Below are 16,348 nucleotides of genomic sequence, written 5' to 3'. Positions count from 1 at the left end.
TTTCAGGTGATAGAAATGTTCTAAAATTGACCAAGTGTTATGCATATCTCATTGATATTTACTATAATACTGTTTACTACATATCATTTTGAATAAATTATTTTTGACAATATGTGAATTTATTCTCGGAAAAGATTTAAATATATATTGAGAGAAAGAAACAATGGGTGGAGTCGGGTAATACTATGACAGGGACTATAAGAAACCTTTCTTGCGCACTCAAAAGGCATAGCCTGGGGAATTGTATATTTGGGACCAGTGTGGGGTAAATAGTGAGTTTCACACCAGTCTCAGCTTTGTAGCAAGATACTTTTTCAATTAATTAATTTTAGAAAGATAAAAATAAATTTAAAAAGAAAAAACCTGCATATATAACCTAGTACAATGGTCAGAAAATGAAGAGGAGTGGGGAAAACAGAAGGCACAACTTTCACTACATCTGGAATGTAGAAAAAGGGAGGAAAAAAGAGCATAGGAATGCAAAGGATCCTAAAGAACTATACATTTCTTTACAGAAGTAATGACTGCCTGGGGCACTGTTTCTCTGGAGGATAGAGTTTGTAACAAGACTTTACTGCTAACAATTATATGGCACCTTAGCATCCTCAGCAAATAAAAAGGCTGTGAACCACTCTACCTTTTCTGTTTGGTTATCTACCTGACTGTATGTGAATGGTCCCACAGATGCTTACCTCCAACCACAAACTTCCCCAAGTTAGAACTACTGTCCCTGAATATCACCGGCTGTTCCCCATACACATCAAACTAACCAACAAAAACCATGTCTCTTGCAAAATCTGTTCTTTAATTTTTCATTTTATTTTTTATATGTATGGATGTTTTGCCTGCGTGTTTGTATATCACATGCATGCCTGGTACCCATAAAGGTCAGAAGATGGTATTGGGATTTCCTTGGACTGGAGTTAAAAATGGTCATAAATTGATATGCATGTGCTGAAAACTGAACCCAGGTCCTATGTAAGAGTACCCAATGCTCTTTTAACTTCTGAGCCCTGTTCTCATGATTTGTCCATCACCAAATGCCACCATCTGGTCACCAAATCCAGGAAGTCATCTTTGACACCTTCTCTTCCTTGCACCTCTCTATATCATCTCAACAAAACTGTACTGACTTAATCAACTAAATTAGTCTCAATTCTGCCCCATCCTTCTGCCTCAGTCATACTGAGGCTCAGGCCTTCATCCTTCATCACTCAGATAATATAAGACTTTCAATCAACAACCTCACCCCCAGATCAATGGCTAATTAAGTCAATCAGATCAGCATCACTACTACCTGGGACCTTTCTGGAAATACAAATTCTCAGGTCCCATTTTTGACATGTTAAGTTAATTCCCATAGTTCTGAAGCAAGTTACATTTAGAAGACACACGTACTGTTCCACCCTTATCCCCTTAGATTGGTGGTCTTCGACCTTAAATGAACATACAATCACATATGACATTCTAAAAATATTGATAACCTGGGTTCTGAGTTGACTGATCTAAGGCAAACATGGGAGCTGTGAAATTAGCGATTCCAATGTGCACTCAAGATGAAGAACCACTATCTTAGATCCTATTTCCACACAGACAAAGGGATCTGCTTAAAATACAAATGGAACCCGGTTAAAGCTTTCAGTATCTCCAACCATCTCAGTACAACACTCAATACGCTTTATAACCCAACCAACCTACAGTCACCAATATGAGGAAAGTGCCAGGTATATTAGTTAATTAAGACTGCTTCTATAACCCAAAGGTCTGGATTTATTGCAGCATTCCTACTTGCTAATCGTGAAATTCTGAGGGAGACGATCCTTCAGTGCTTCACTATCTATCTTATGGGATAATGGGGAGAATTCAATGACTGACTACATGTAAGTCTCATCAGAACAGCTCCTGTCATACAATAGATGGGAACTATTAGTCTTCAATTTACAGACATCCCCCGAGAGTTTATTTCAAACTTCTCAAGTGTGGGCTATAATTTCCTACCATAGATTTCTGAGTTTATCACTTATTAGGCTGTATTGATTATCTGTTTGTAACTGCCAGTACTTAGGAATAACAATAATTTCCCTGTAGCAGTTAAAAGTGTCCCATAAATAATAAGTAGCTGTTCTATGAAAGTGATAACAGCAGAAGGAAAAACATATGGTCCCTTCGCATTTTATCCCTGATTTTTTTTTATAGAAGTAATGTAACCAAAACTTCTGTATACATTATGATATTCAGTCCCAACAGAAATACTAAAAGCAAAATGTGATCAACAGAACAACCTGGAACTTAAATCATGGACTGGGTTTTGAGGTTTGTTAAGTACCAGGGCTTTCTACTACAGAGTCTCTTATTTGCGGTTGGAAAATATAGGCTACAGTAAGTCTCATTAATTGTTTCTTTTATGTGTATAGCTGTTTTGCCTGCATGTGTATCATTTACCATGTGCATGCAGTGCCTATGAAGGCCAGCAGAGGGCGTTGGATCCCCTAGAGTTATAAGTACCATGTGAATGCTGGGAATTGAACACAAGGCCTTTGGAACTTAACTGCTGAACTATCTCTCCATCTCTTTATTTAAAAATTAGCAGTTCACAGATAAGTGCTCACTCACTTTATTTCCATTTCTCCTGCTCCCCTCTAACTTCCCCTTACATATCCTTGGATACATTAACTCTTGATATTAGTAATTTTTCATAGTGCTATTAATATATGTATCCTGTATTTTAAAGCACTCGAATTGGAATAATATTAAGAAGCAATATGCATTAACAATTTTCCTAAGAGATGGATTATTTGCCTTGGAATGATTCTCAGAGGCTACTAAAAAAAATACACATAATGTTTGATGTTCAGAATACTTAGCAAGAAGAATAAGGCCTGGCAAAGGTCTCAAACATTAAAGAAAACAGAATTGGTAATGAACTTCACGGTGTACGTACCTTTAAAATACCATCCAAAGTACCCTTGTAGAGGTCCACATGTCCCACTATTGCCCTCTGATTCATCATTCGAGTTCTCACCACATCCACAGGGTTAGATGCCAGAGCCCCAGCCAAACCACAGGTAAAACTGGAACTAAAGGTGAAAACTAATTTAAGATCATAGGTTATCCCCACCCACTTCCACACTTGCCCACTTAAACAGAATTTAGGCCAAATGCAAAAAGTATAATAACTTAGATCCATCTGTCAGATAAAATCTGGGCCCCCTTCAATTATAATCTAACGAGAAAGAAAATCGTTTCTAATGAAGCATCATTGCAAGGTTGTCCCTTTCATATCCTCTGAGACTCAGGCTCATTTTTAAAGGATAGAGTCCAGAAACCTAACAACATCCCTAAGCAAGGACATGTCCTATAACATTGATCAGTTACATGCAACTGTCAAAACCCAGCATCATATGCCAAATATATTTAAGTAGCAAAATAGCAGAGGCTACATGACAAAGAAAATGCAGTATGAGAGCAGAGCTGTTTTAGCTTCAGAAACTCAACAAATTTTACCTTTTTTTTTTTTTCTTGGCTACACTGAGAGGAAATTTGCCTTCTGGTCAAGAACAAAAATAAATACTAGGTTGATGGAGCTGAGGCCGTAGTTCATTCACAGTGTTTGACTAGCAAGCACGAGCCCTGGCTTCAATCCCAGCACCAAATACACAGCTTGTTATGGTGCACACTGCATATCTATAATCCTAGCACTCTGTAAGACAGGCAGATCACAAATTCAAAGTCTGAGGCCAGCCTGAGACAAGTGGTGCCGGGCTTGGTGGCGCACACCTTTAATCCCAGCACTCGGGAGGCAGAGGCAGGTGGATTTCTGAGTTCGAGGCCAGCTTGGTCTACAGAGTAAGTTCCAGGACAGCCAGGGATACACAGAGAAACCCTGTCTTGAAAAACCAAAAAAAAAAAAAAAAAAAAAGATCCAAAAGCGTTTAGTAGGGATCCAGACTACACCCAACTGCCAAGCTGGCAGGCATCCACAGCATATGCGGGTAAATGTGGGTAATGGGGGGAGGGGATATAATCAGAGTGTTTCATATGCATGTTATGAATATGAACATAATATGTGATACTAATGTAAGAAAATGTCATACTGAAACACAATCTTCTATAATGAATAATGAGAAAAGTAAAATCAGAAATTCTACAAATTTTTAGAAAAACCCACCATTTTATATATTAGTATATAGCAATAAGTTAAAAATTATAAAAAAAATTCAGAAGGCTTGACATTTTGGCCATAGGAGATAAGTGTTAGTAAAAGAGGCTTTTTATGTTCAAACTGCTAAACACAGAGAATGGATCAAACATAATTCACTTACACAAAGTGTGTTAAAATTGTGTCTCCCAGCATTCCTGAAACTATCAGGTGCTTCTTGGTAATATCATAAACGGGCAACTCTACTCCCACAACGATTGCAGCACGCTGAGCAGTTGGGACCACACCCTGTAAAACCAAAGTGATATCAGAGAACTACTGAGAGGCACATATGTCTTCAAGTGAAAAAAATTGTCAGTAGTGGAAACTGTCAGAAAAATAAACTCTGAAATGTATAGTACAGTCTTTCAAATTGGTGGCTAACACTGGATCCTGATAATTCCCTATCCATAAATGTTGTACTACAAATAAAACCATTCATAACACCTAAAGCACAAGAGACAAAAGAAAAATTGTTAAATATGAAAGTTAGACTTTACCATAATATAAAAGTTGCAATTTAAAAGATAACACAAAGTGAGCGAGAAGATAACCCACACGATGGAGAAATATTTGAAAATCTTAAAGAATTAAGGCATTAGAAAAATGTACATCAAACCCATGATGACAGCCAGGTGGTGGTGGCGCACACCTTTCATCCCCCACCTAAGGAGGCAGAGCCAGCTATGTCTGAGTCTGAGACCAGCCTGGTCTACAGAGTGAGTTCCAGGACAAACAAACAAATATACATTACAGTGACATGCCATTTCTTACCTACTTGAATGACTCTAGTCATTTTTTTTAATTTAATCTTATTTATAATTCATTTTTTACACTCCATATTCCATTCCCTGCCCCTCCCCTCCCACCCTGCAGCTGTTCCACATCCCACACCTCCTTCCCACCACACCCTGTCTCCACATGGATGCCCCCACCTCCAACCCATCTAACCTCTAAACTCCCTGGGGCCTCCAGTCTCTTGAGGGTTAGGTGCATCATCTCTGAATGAACACAGACCTGGCAGTCCTCTACTGTATGTGTGTTGGGGGCCTCATATCAGCTGGTGCATACTGTCTGTCCAGTGTTTGAGAGATCTCAGGGGTCCAGATTAAGACTGCTGGTCCTCCTATAGAATTACCCTTCTCAAATTCTTTCAGCCTTCCCCAATTCAACAACAGGGGTCCATTGGTTGGGTGCAAATATCTTCATCTGACTCTTTCAGCTGCTTGTTGGGTCTTTCTGAGGGCAGTCATGATAGGTCCCTTTTTGTGAGCGCTCCATAGCCTCAGTAATAGTATCAAGCCTTGGGACCTCCCCTTGAGCTGGATCCCACTTTGGGCCTGTCTCTAGTCATTTGCTTTTAAATAAAATAGTAAGGTTTGGTAAAGATGTGGGGAAATTGCAACCCTTACCAGCTGTTGGTAAATATATAAAATGGAGCACCAATGATAAATTGGCATCTCCTTAAAATATTAAACATAAAATTACCATATGATCTAGCAATTCCATAAGTAGATATATATACCAAGAAGAACTAAAGCACATTTTCTTTTCTTTTTTTTTCGCACTCCTTTTTTTTTTGATTTTTAATATTTTTATTACATATTTTCCTCAATTACATTTCCAATGCTATCCCAAAAGTCCCCCATAGCGCCCCCCACTTCCCTACCCACCCATTCCCATTCTTTTGGCCCTGGCATTCCCCTATATTGGGGCATATAAAGTTTGCAAGTCCAATGGGCCTCTCTTTCCAGTGATGGCCGACTAGGCCATCTTTCGATACATATGCAGCTAGAGACAAGAGCTCCGGGGTTCTGGTTAGTACATCATGTTGTTCCAACAATAGGGTTGCAGATCCCTTTAGCTCCTTGGGTACTTTCTCTAGCTTCTCGATTGGGAGCCCTGTGATACATCCAATAGCTGACTGTGAACATCCACTCCTGTGTTTGCTAGGTCCCGGCATCGTCTCACAAGAGACAGCTATATTTGGGTCCATTTCATGCAAAAATACATATCAATGTTCATAGCAATAGCCAGTATATTATTGAAAAGCACAAAACAATCCAAATGCTCCTTAATTATTGAGTATATAAATTAAAAATATAGCATATCCCCAAAATGTAATGGCTATCTAGCCACAAAAAGAAATGACATACTGGGACTTGGGGTTTAGCTCAGCGCCAGAGTATTTACTTAGAAATAGAGGAGGGGAATAGGGAGAGGGAGGGAAGGTGTGCATATTTATGCCCTAACAGCTGACATAATACAATTCCACTTGGATGAAATGCATAAAGTGGGCAAATATATATGAACAAAAGGAATAGTGTATTACAGTGTTCTGAGGATTAGCCGTGGTGGAAATGACTATTAAATGGTAGGGAGTCTCTTTTTGGTAATTAAAATGTTCTCAACTTAGACAGTAGCAATACTGGCATAGAGCATGAAACCACCTGATACAATTGTGTGTTCTAAAGCTGAAAAGTTTTACAATATGTGACTCTTCTCTATAAAGCTGTTAGAAAAAATAAAATCAGAAAGCAAAAAGCACTGAAGAGGTCGGTGGTAAGGTGGCAGGTTAGAAGTTTCCTTCCCTATGAATCTCTATACAAATCAGGACAACAGGGAGTCTGTATTAAAAAGACATAAAATAATGAGCAATCAAGAGGAGAAAAAACAGCGAAAAAAAAAACAGATACAGAAAGGTGAGGCAAAGAAACCTAAGGACCAGTCCACAGCTCCAGCCCCATCACAAGGGTGAGAAGGATGCCAAGTAGCAACCAACACATTGGACACAGGAGAGTCCAAGCAGCCAGAAGTGGCAGTCCTACAAGCCTTCAATCAAATATGGAGACTTGGTGCCACATTAAGTGCTCCTGTATGGCAGGCTAACATTGGAGAAGCAGTGTACTGTCACTCCCCAAATGCTGGAGGGTAATAATCAGATACCACCTTGAGAAGGGAACCATTGCTTGACTGAGCTAATCTACAGAACTGAAAACAAGGGGAAAAAATCACAATGTCAGTGATAAGGATGCCTAGAATGCTGAAGGATCCCCTATCACAGTGCCTGGATAGGAGATGGCCATCAGAAAAAGTCACATAGAGAAGGCAAGTTAGACACAGACCTACTGAATATTAAGTAGAAGTAAAAGGAAGTTTGAGGCGCATGAGGTAGAATGCACTCCCATCTTCCATAGGGAGCAGTGAGTCTTGCAACCTATGTTATATTGGAGGCTGAGAACTCTAAGCTCTTGCAGAAGTCCCAAGTTCAGTTCCCAGCACCCACACTGGGTAGATCACAACTGACTGTAACTCCAACTCCAGAAGGATTCCATGCCTCAGTTTTAACCTCCAAAGGCACCTGAACATATGCCTGTACATACATACATACAAGTATCCATAATTAAAAATGTTTTTAAAGTACACAATAAATCTTGATGGACTAAATCTTGATAAGAGTGGGTAAATAAGAATTAGGAGAAAAGAATCAAACTTTATTAACTCTTTCTTAAAAGAATATTTTAAAAATTGATTTATCTTTATTTTATGTGCATTGGTATTTTCCCTGCATACATGTCTATGTAAAGATGTTAGATCTTCTGGAACTGGAGTTACAGGCAGTGGTGAGCTAACGTGTAGGTGCTGGAATTGAACCCAGGTACTGTGGAATAAGTCTTGACCACTGAGCCGTCTCTCCAGCCCACATAAATGCTAAATGAGCCGATGACTAAGATAAGGAAGGAGCCGAAGAGTACATACCTTTCCAATAATAACCTTAACATGATGGAATGCTATTATGTCTCTAATTAAAAGCCACAAACTGGCTATATGGAATTAAAAGAACACTCAAGATCTAAGTGTTTGTTATCTGTAAATTTGCTTCATTAGCAAAGACATACTGAGACTAAAATGGGAAGTAATGAAAAATTATATTCAAAGCAAAGAGAATCTGAAAGCAAACAGAATTAACTACACTCGATAGGTGACAATGTTGACTTCAAAATGAAATTTTTAAGAAAAGTTAAAAGTCTCTAGATAGGGTTATGGCTCAGCAGTACACTACTTGACTGGCATACATAAGGCCCAGAGTTCAATCTCTAGCACAGCAAAGAAAATAAAGATGGTCTCCACACACTAATAAAATACAATAATCAACCAAGAAAATATAACAACTGTAGATATATGTGCACCAAATATTGGGACATGCAATTTCATAAAACAAACCTAACCAACATAGAGCAACAAGTGAATACAGATGCAATCACAGTGAGAGACTTCAGTAACTCATTGCCACCAACAAATCTCATCTAGGCAAAAAAAGTAAAGAATCCTCAGTTAAACAACTTACCTGTTTCTACAGGTAAAATTCACAAAATATTATCTATAGAATATGCTACCCCAAAGTTGTCTAATAAAAATTCTTCTCAGTAGCCCGTAGAACTTTCTACAAAACAGGTCCTATTTTAGACAATATAAAAAGTTTTAAGGGGAACAGGCATGGTGGATACCACCTTTCAATCACACAGCTTGGGAGGCAGAGCTTTAAGTCCAAGACCAAGCTGGTCTACGTAACAAGTACACACCAGCCAGGGCTAATAAATAGTTAGATCCTGGATCAATTGTTTTTAAAAAGCCTATGGGGCTGAAGAAAAGGCTCAGCAATTAAGAAAGAAGACTGGCTGTTCTTTCATAGTTCAGTTCCAGTCACCTACATGGCAACTCACAAGTACTTGGAACTCCAGTTCTAAGGGATGCAACACCCTTGTCTGGCCTCTGCAGTCATCAGGCACTCATGTGGTACATAGACATGCATGCAGGCAAAAAGCATCCATACACACAAATAGAATATCTTTTTTTAAAAAATTAAGGTGGGGGGCCCAAAAGGTATCTCAGTGGCTAAAAGTTCAATTCATAGGACCCATATCAAGCAGGTCACAACCGCCTGGAACTCTAGCTCCAGGTCACCCAATGCCACTAGCTTTCAAGACCACCTGCAAACACATACAGATACACATAATTAAAAGTAAAAACAGCCAGGTGGTGGTGGTACTCTCCTTTAATACCAGCACTCAGGTGGCAAAGGTAGGCAGATCTATGTGAGTTCAAGGCCAGTGTGGTCTATGGAGCTAGTTCCAGGACATCCAGGACTACACAGAGAAACCCTGCCTCAAAAAAAAAAAAAAAAAAGAAGAAGAGGAGGAGGAGGAAGAGGAGGAGGAGAGAGAGAGAAGAAGAAGAGGAAGAAGAAAAAGAAGGAAAAAAGAAGGAAGAAGAAAAAGAGGAGGATGACAACAAGGAGGAAGATGATGATGACTAAAAGGACATTTTCAAAAAGATTTAAGGGGCTAGAGAAATGGCCCAATCAGTAAAATGCTAAACTTGCTATGCAACTATGAGAGCTTGAATTCAACTCAGAACTCACATAATAAAAAGTGAGTTATGGGGATGCAGATTTAGAATCTCAGTATTGGGGAGGCAGAGAGGGCTCCCTCCAGTGAGAAACCTATCTCAAAACAACAGAGTAGACAGCTTTTAATGAATGACACCTGAAGTTATTCACTGTCACCCATGCAAATGCATGGACACAAAACACACACACCAACATCAAAGCAGAAAGGAGATAATCTGTGAGGATGAAAGGAAAGAGATGGAAAGTGCATGCAAGAAGGGATGATATCAAAGTATATTATATACATATATGAAAATATCAGCATGAAACACATTTCTACAATATACACTGATTAAAAAGGTTTTTAAAAAGAAAAAAGCATGATAGACCCGATGATACAGTCTTGTAATTAATCTCAGCTGCTCATGATGCTGAGGCAGAAGAATCCTAAATTCAGGGCCAGTGCTGACTACAAAGTGAGTTCATGGCTAGCATGACTGAGTAGAAAGAGGGCTGCTGACACAGTTCAGTGGGACCCATGAGGCCCTGACTTCAATCTGCAGGACTAGGAGAATTTCTTTAGACGAGACGTGAGTACACACTCATTAGAAGGACAAAATAATAAAAGCATTGGCAGCTGGGCGTGGTGGTGCACACCTTTAATCCCAGCACTTGAGAGGCAGAAGCAGGTAGATCTCAGAGTTCAAGTCTACACAGCAAGTTCCAGGCAAGCCAGAGATACACAGTGCGATTTTTGTCTCTAAAATTTGAAAGAAAAAAAAATGTCAGTGAGGAGAGGGGCACTTCCCTGATTGATTCCTAAAAACCAAGGATGAGAGTGGGTGGAAGCACAAGTCTGAGGTCTAAGGGAAAGAGCAAGGAGGAAACAGTGCTCCCCTGAAGGTCCTCCTGCACTGAGATACCAATCAATTAGCATGATATTCCTATCCCACTCACGGGACCAAAGAGGGCTGGCAGTACACAAGGCAAAGCTGTTCGCTATCCCAGAACAGAGACAAGCAGATCCCTGGGGCTTGGTAGCCACCCACTCTAGCCTGATGAGTAACAAGCCAATGAGAAACCCTGTCTCAACAAAAAATGACGTTTAAAGTTTTCCCCTGGCCACCACATACAGTGCACACAAGTGCAGCCACATACACATATGCAGCCATACACACACATATACACACGCACACACAAAGAGAGGGGGGGAATCTTTGAAGAATATTAATTATACAAGGAAATCATTCTAATGATTGTTTTAAAATGCATGATATGAAATTATATCCAGCACTGCTATTCTAAGTTCAGAGAGAAAGGAATATATACTCTTCAGAAAGAAATATATTAAGATCCTTTGTGTTTGTATGGGTAGAGATGATTTTTATACCTTCCCTCTTTATTTTTGTGTGTGCATGTGTGTGTATTATATGTGTGGATACACACATCATGTTACACAGATGGCTGTCAAGGGACACCTTGCAGGAGTCAGTTCTCGTCTTGCACCGTGTGAGTCTCAGAGATTGAACTCAAGCTGGCAGGCTTACAGAGGGTGTCATCATCCAATGAACCACCTAGCATTTTTTACGGATTCACAGCAGATTCTTTACCTTCATAAGTTTAACTGAACATTATCACTGTGTGTGGAGGCAAGTTATATGTGAACAATCCTCTGGAATGATGTACCTTGGTTTTTGACACTGAAACTTTCATCGAAACCTGGGCTTCACATATTAGGCTATGCTGGCTGGCCAGAGAGGCTCAGAGACTCATCCATCTCTGTCTCTCCAGTGCTGAGATTAAAGTGCACACCTCTGGGTGGGTGGGTGGGGGAGCACCCTCATAGAGGCAGGGGGAGGGGGAAGGGATAGGGGACTTCTGGGGGGGGAGACCTGGAAAGGGGATAACATTTGAAATGTAAATAAATGAAATATCCAATAAAAGAAAAAAGAAAATAGAATGAAATAAAAACATAAACAGGGGAAAAGGATTAAGAATAAAATGAGACAAATTTAAATAACAAAGGAAAAATAATGTAACAATTTCTAATTTGAATATCTAGCTATTAAATTAGGCTTTGTGAAAAATCTTTAATAGGGCTGTAAAAGATCTAATAAAACAGTCAATAATAAAAAGAAAATAATATCATGGAAAAAATGCACACCTCTGTGCCCAGCTTTTGATACTTTTATGGGGGTTATGGAAATCAAACTTGGGTCCATACTCATTTGTACATCAAACATTTTACCACTAGAAATATCCCCACAATCCATAGGACTTCTTAATTATGTGCAAGGGTACTTGAATAAAGATAATCAATGAAAATAAATAAACTTTAAGAACTGAAAATACCATATTATGTAGATAACTTCTCTTTGATGTAACTTTTATATTAAAGTATTTCACCATCTCTGAACTCCCAAACCCTATATACAGGTGATGTGACTGTGCCAAGGCTGATCCTGCTGACCTCGCCTAATAGTAGCTTCCTCTAGAACTCTTCCCCTGCTTCACTCTCCTAAACAGTGTGACCTCCTCATAAGACCAATGATGAACAATAAGGCCCTAAAACTCCTGGAAGATTTCAGCCCATAGATGTATTTATGTATGTGGCCTATAGAATATTCTTAAAAGATTTAGTTAGCTGTTGATTAAGGTGTTTTGCAAAGAAATGCAAGTTTCCAGCTTCTCTTGAAAAGTCAAACTTTAAGAGCTGGAGTGACGGCTCAGAGTTAAGAACCCTTGTTGCTCTTGCAGAGGACCCAAATTCTCTTTCCAGCACCCACATAGTGGCTCACAACTTTCTCTAACTCCAGTTCCAAGGTACTTGGTGCCCTCTTCTGGCCTCTGCTGGTACTGCATGCATGTGGTGCATTTATATAACATTCAGGCAAAATATTCATATACATAAAATAAGCATAAAAATCTAAAAAAAAAGTGAAAATTTAACCACACTCAGTTTCTCATTAATGAGTTCTGGCAACAGGCCACAGCTAAGGAGCAGGTACCCTACTGAACAGAGAAGGTGTGTTCTAGCTCACCAGAAAAATCTCACCATACAACTCTTTCTCCTACTCTTACATAAGTTCTATTTTGTTGCCGTTTCTGTGTATAGTGAAGTTAGGAACAGCATGAAAAAATTCCCAGGGGCAACTGCTACAACCAAAGCAAGAGTATTAAGCAGACTAAAAAGATCACATATACCCGGGCGTGGTGGCGCACGCCTTTGATCCCAGCACTCGGGAGGCAGAGGCAGGCGGATTTCTGAGTTCGAGGCCAGCCTGGTCTACAAAGTGAGCTCCAGGACAGCCAGAGCTATACAGAGAAACCCTGTCTCGAAAAAACAAAAAAAAAAAAAAAAACAAAAAAAAAAAACAAAAAAAAAAAAACAAAAAAAGATCACATATCTGCAGAGGGAAAAATAAATATTTCTTTGTTGAAATTTTTAAAGTTTTTGAAACAAAATTGGACTTCAGAAAAGGTTTTAATATAAATTGATGTGCAGGCATACTAGGGTTTGAACCTAAGGATTCATGTATGCTAGGCAAAATATCTATCACTGAGCTATATTTCCCAGAACCATTTTTATATCTTTATATAAAATATGCCTATCTCAAGGAACCACATACCAAAATACACTTTGCTTTTCATTACGCACCCAGATTATGTTAATAAAAGTAAATGTCAAGCTCCTTAAAAACTTAAACACAGAACTACCAGATTGCTCAGCAATCCCACTGCTAGATATATCTCCCATGTTCATTGCAACAGCATTCACAATACCCCAAAAATGAAAGACACCCAAACATCCATCAATGGTTGAATAGATAAAATGTAGTGTGTATACATGTGAGTGTGTGAAATGTATAAATAACATTTTTTTTCAATCTTTAACAGGAAAGAAATTCAAAACCATTCTAGCACATGTATGAACCTCAGGGACATGATGCTAAATAAAATCTCACAAAGGGACAAACATTTACGAGTCCACTCAGAGTCACAAAGACAGACAACAGGATGGGGTTGCCAGAGAGCAGGGGAGAGGAAGGATGGTTGTTTAGTGATTATAGGGTTTCAGTTGATGAAATAAATTCTGGATACATCATGGATTACAGAGACTCATGAGGCCCCATTCCTCTCTGAGGATTTAAAGGTAAGTTAACACTTGGAACTCATCAGCATATGCTCGGGTTTTAAATTCTGTATCCTGGTAGCAAACAATGTGAATATATCCAATGCCAGTGAGATTTTGTTTGTACTTTTAACAATTACCAGTGAATAAAAAGAAAATGTCTCAGTTCCCCCACCTAATTTATAATCTTGCTGTTTGGTCTTTGTCTCTTGGCACCAATTCATGAAAATGTTCTAGTTAGCTCTACTATGGTTTTAAATTGGATTAATCAAGAAAGTCTACCCGACTGTTACTAAGAATCAAACCTCAAGGATCACTAGTGGGTGCTGTGATCATTACATAAAAGTTATATCTATTATCCAAAGAATACATAACATAATGCACTTTGTTTCTGTAGCATTTTGTGCTAGGATCATACAAGTAGTTACATTTGATTATTAGGTATTGGGACATATGCATGTGATCAAATTTTCACCTGATAAATTACTTGCTAATTGCAAAAGAAAAGTTTACCTTTTACAACAGCAAGATATACTGGATATCATATGACTAAGTAGGCAATCTCTGCACTGTTTAATGTGGTGTTACCAAACATGCACACCTTACTTGATGCAAAAGGTTTAGAATGACTATAATAAAGCTAGTGGTCTCAAGTTTCAGGCAATAGAGGAACAAGCCAAAGACATGAAAACACTATATAACACTATATAAACACTATATCCTCAGCTCACAAATAGGTGAATTTTTAATATGGTCTAGATTTCAAGTATTAGGCTCATTTTTCAGAGTTATTTATCGTATATACACAGGCAACACGTCCACACGGGGATGTGCACATGCACACACACACACACACATACACATACACACACACACACACACACACACACACACACATTTTGCCTTCATGTAGGTCTATATACCATGTGTATGCCCGGTGCCTGCAAAAAAATCAGAAGAGGGCTTTGTTTCCCTGGAACTGGAGCGGTGAATGGTTGGTAGCTGCCATGTGAGGACTGGCAACCCAACTCTACAAAAGCAGCAAGTATTTTGTTGTTTGCTTGGTTGGTTGGTTGGTTGTTTTTTTTTTTTTTTTTTTTTTCCAAGGCAGGGTTTTCTGTGTAATAGTAACTCTCTTCTATAGACCAGGCTGGCCTCAAACAGATCCATCTGCATAAGAGTGTGCATAGCAAGTGTTCCTAACCACTGAGCAATCTCTCCAGCCCCTTAAAAATTACTTTCTTACACTCGACAATAGTACTGTTATCAGAGAATCTTGTACTTTTCCTAAATTTTAACTTATGTTTAACTATATGTATATCTGAGAGGATACGTAAACATGAGCACAGGTGCATGCATTCTGCACAGCCCACACATGGGTCCTCTGCCAGAGCTGTCTGTGATCTTAACAGTAGAGACATCTCTCCACCTTCTTAGGAGACACATCATGGACAGTTTATGGAACTTTTAGAATGTCTACAACATACAATTATATTGTTGTGCAAAATAACATGAGTCTATGCAATCAGAAACAGATCAAGTAATTGTGCCAAAGCTTTATCAGTTGTGTAATCTAGATGATGTGTGTTTGTAATTCAGTTCTTTCAACTCTATTTTGTTTGAAGTTTTAAAGTAAAATTAGCTATAAAAAGTATAAAGAAAGAAAATAACAAAACTTTATTTCCATCCTATTCTGCACTCTCGCTCACTCACTCTCTGCATATTCTAATAATACTCTTATTTGCTGTTAGAATAATTCAGTGATCACAACAGATTAAAAAGTTATCCAATAACCAGTTGTGGTGTTGCAAGCTTTTAATTCTAGCACTCAGAACATAGAGGCAGGGAGAACTCGGTGAGTTTGAGACCAGCCTGGTCTATAGAGTGAGGTCTAAGACAGCCAGAGCTACATAGATCCAGTCTCGAAGAGTTACTATAGTAAGAGATAAGTGGAGTGGAACAGACTTGACTTCTCAGCACTCAGGAGACAGAAGCAGGGGGTTCAAAAGTTCAACACCAGCCTGGGCTACTTAGAAAACCCTGTCTCAAAACAATACCAAAAAATATTGTAATAATACAACAAATGACAAAATATAAATCAATATTTGAAGATAACAAAATGTTCACAGTGATTCTCTCCAGTGCTGGGACTGCTGGAATTGTTCCTCATATTTTTGTAAATTTTATCAATATTTTATCATATATCATTTACTTTATAAGGTTAAAAATACTGTCCTACTCTTTGAACATATGCACTACATATTAATGTGTTTAATCCAAAACTGACAAAACTACATTGAAACAAATTCACTGTAAAGTTTAGGAAAACAAAATGGCAATCTCGAATTATACATGTTTCTTACACATACAGCTGAACACCACTATCGAAATAGGAGCCACTGGTAAGTTTTGGTCCTTTCATGGGTGGCATGAGCGCCTTGTTTTGTTTGGAGTTATAAGTCACAATCTCATGACTTAATATGAAGACTCAAGTGTAGAGTGTAATATCTCACCAGTAAATGGGGACTCACCCTCCACAGACCCCTGGTACCTTCTTGCTGGTATATGTCAATGAAGCTGCCAATCATGCTCCCTTGGAACAAACTTCCTTGAGCCTGCATTCGAATCT

The 16,348-nt window shown here is 38.7% G+C and overlaps 1 protein-coding gene across 6 annotated transcripts in view; it reads right to left on the bottom strand.

The window, feature by feature from the left end:
• Positions 1–16,348, bottom strand: part of Slc25a14 (solute carrier family 25 member 14) — a 39,842-nt gene that overhangs the window by 6,315 nt on the left and 17,179 nt on the right. For all 6 annotated transcript variants that reach the window (XR_015047174.1, XM_021152971.2, XM_085838195.1 and 3 more), the window contains 3 exons: positions 16,251–16,346; positions 4,323–4,447; positions 2,942–3,077 (listed from right to left, as the gene is read on the bottom strand). Coding sequence is in view for 5 of the 6 variants with exons in the window: in XM_021152971.2 (XP_021008630.1) it covers positions 2,942–3,077; positions 4,323–4,447; positions 16,251–16,346 (357 nt within the window). In the remaining variant the exon portion in view is untranslated. The remainder of the gene's footprint in view (positions 1–2,941; positions 3,078–4,322; positions 4,448–16,250; positions 16,347–16,348) is intronic.

The sequence above is a fragment of the Mus caroli genome, unplaced genomic scaffold, assembly GCF_978045245.1.
Source record: "Mus caroli unplaced genomic scaffold, Mus_caroli_1 scaffold_5, whole genome shotgun sequence".
Classification (NCBI taxonomy): domain Eukaryota; kingdom Metazoa; phylum Chordata; class Mammalia; order Rodentia; family Muridae; genus Mus; species Mus caroli.
This window is presented reverse-complemented; position numbering and strand designations above follow the sequence as displayed.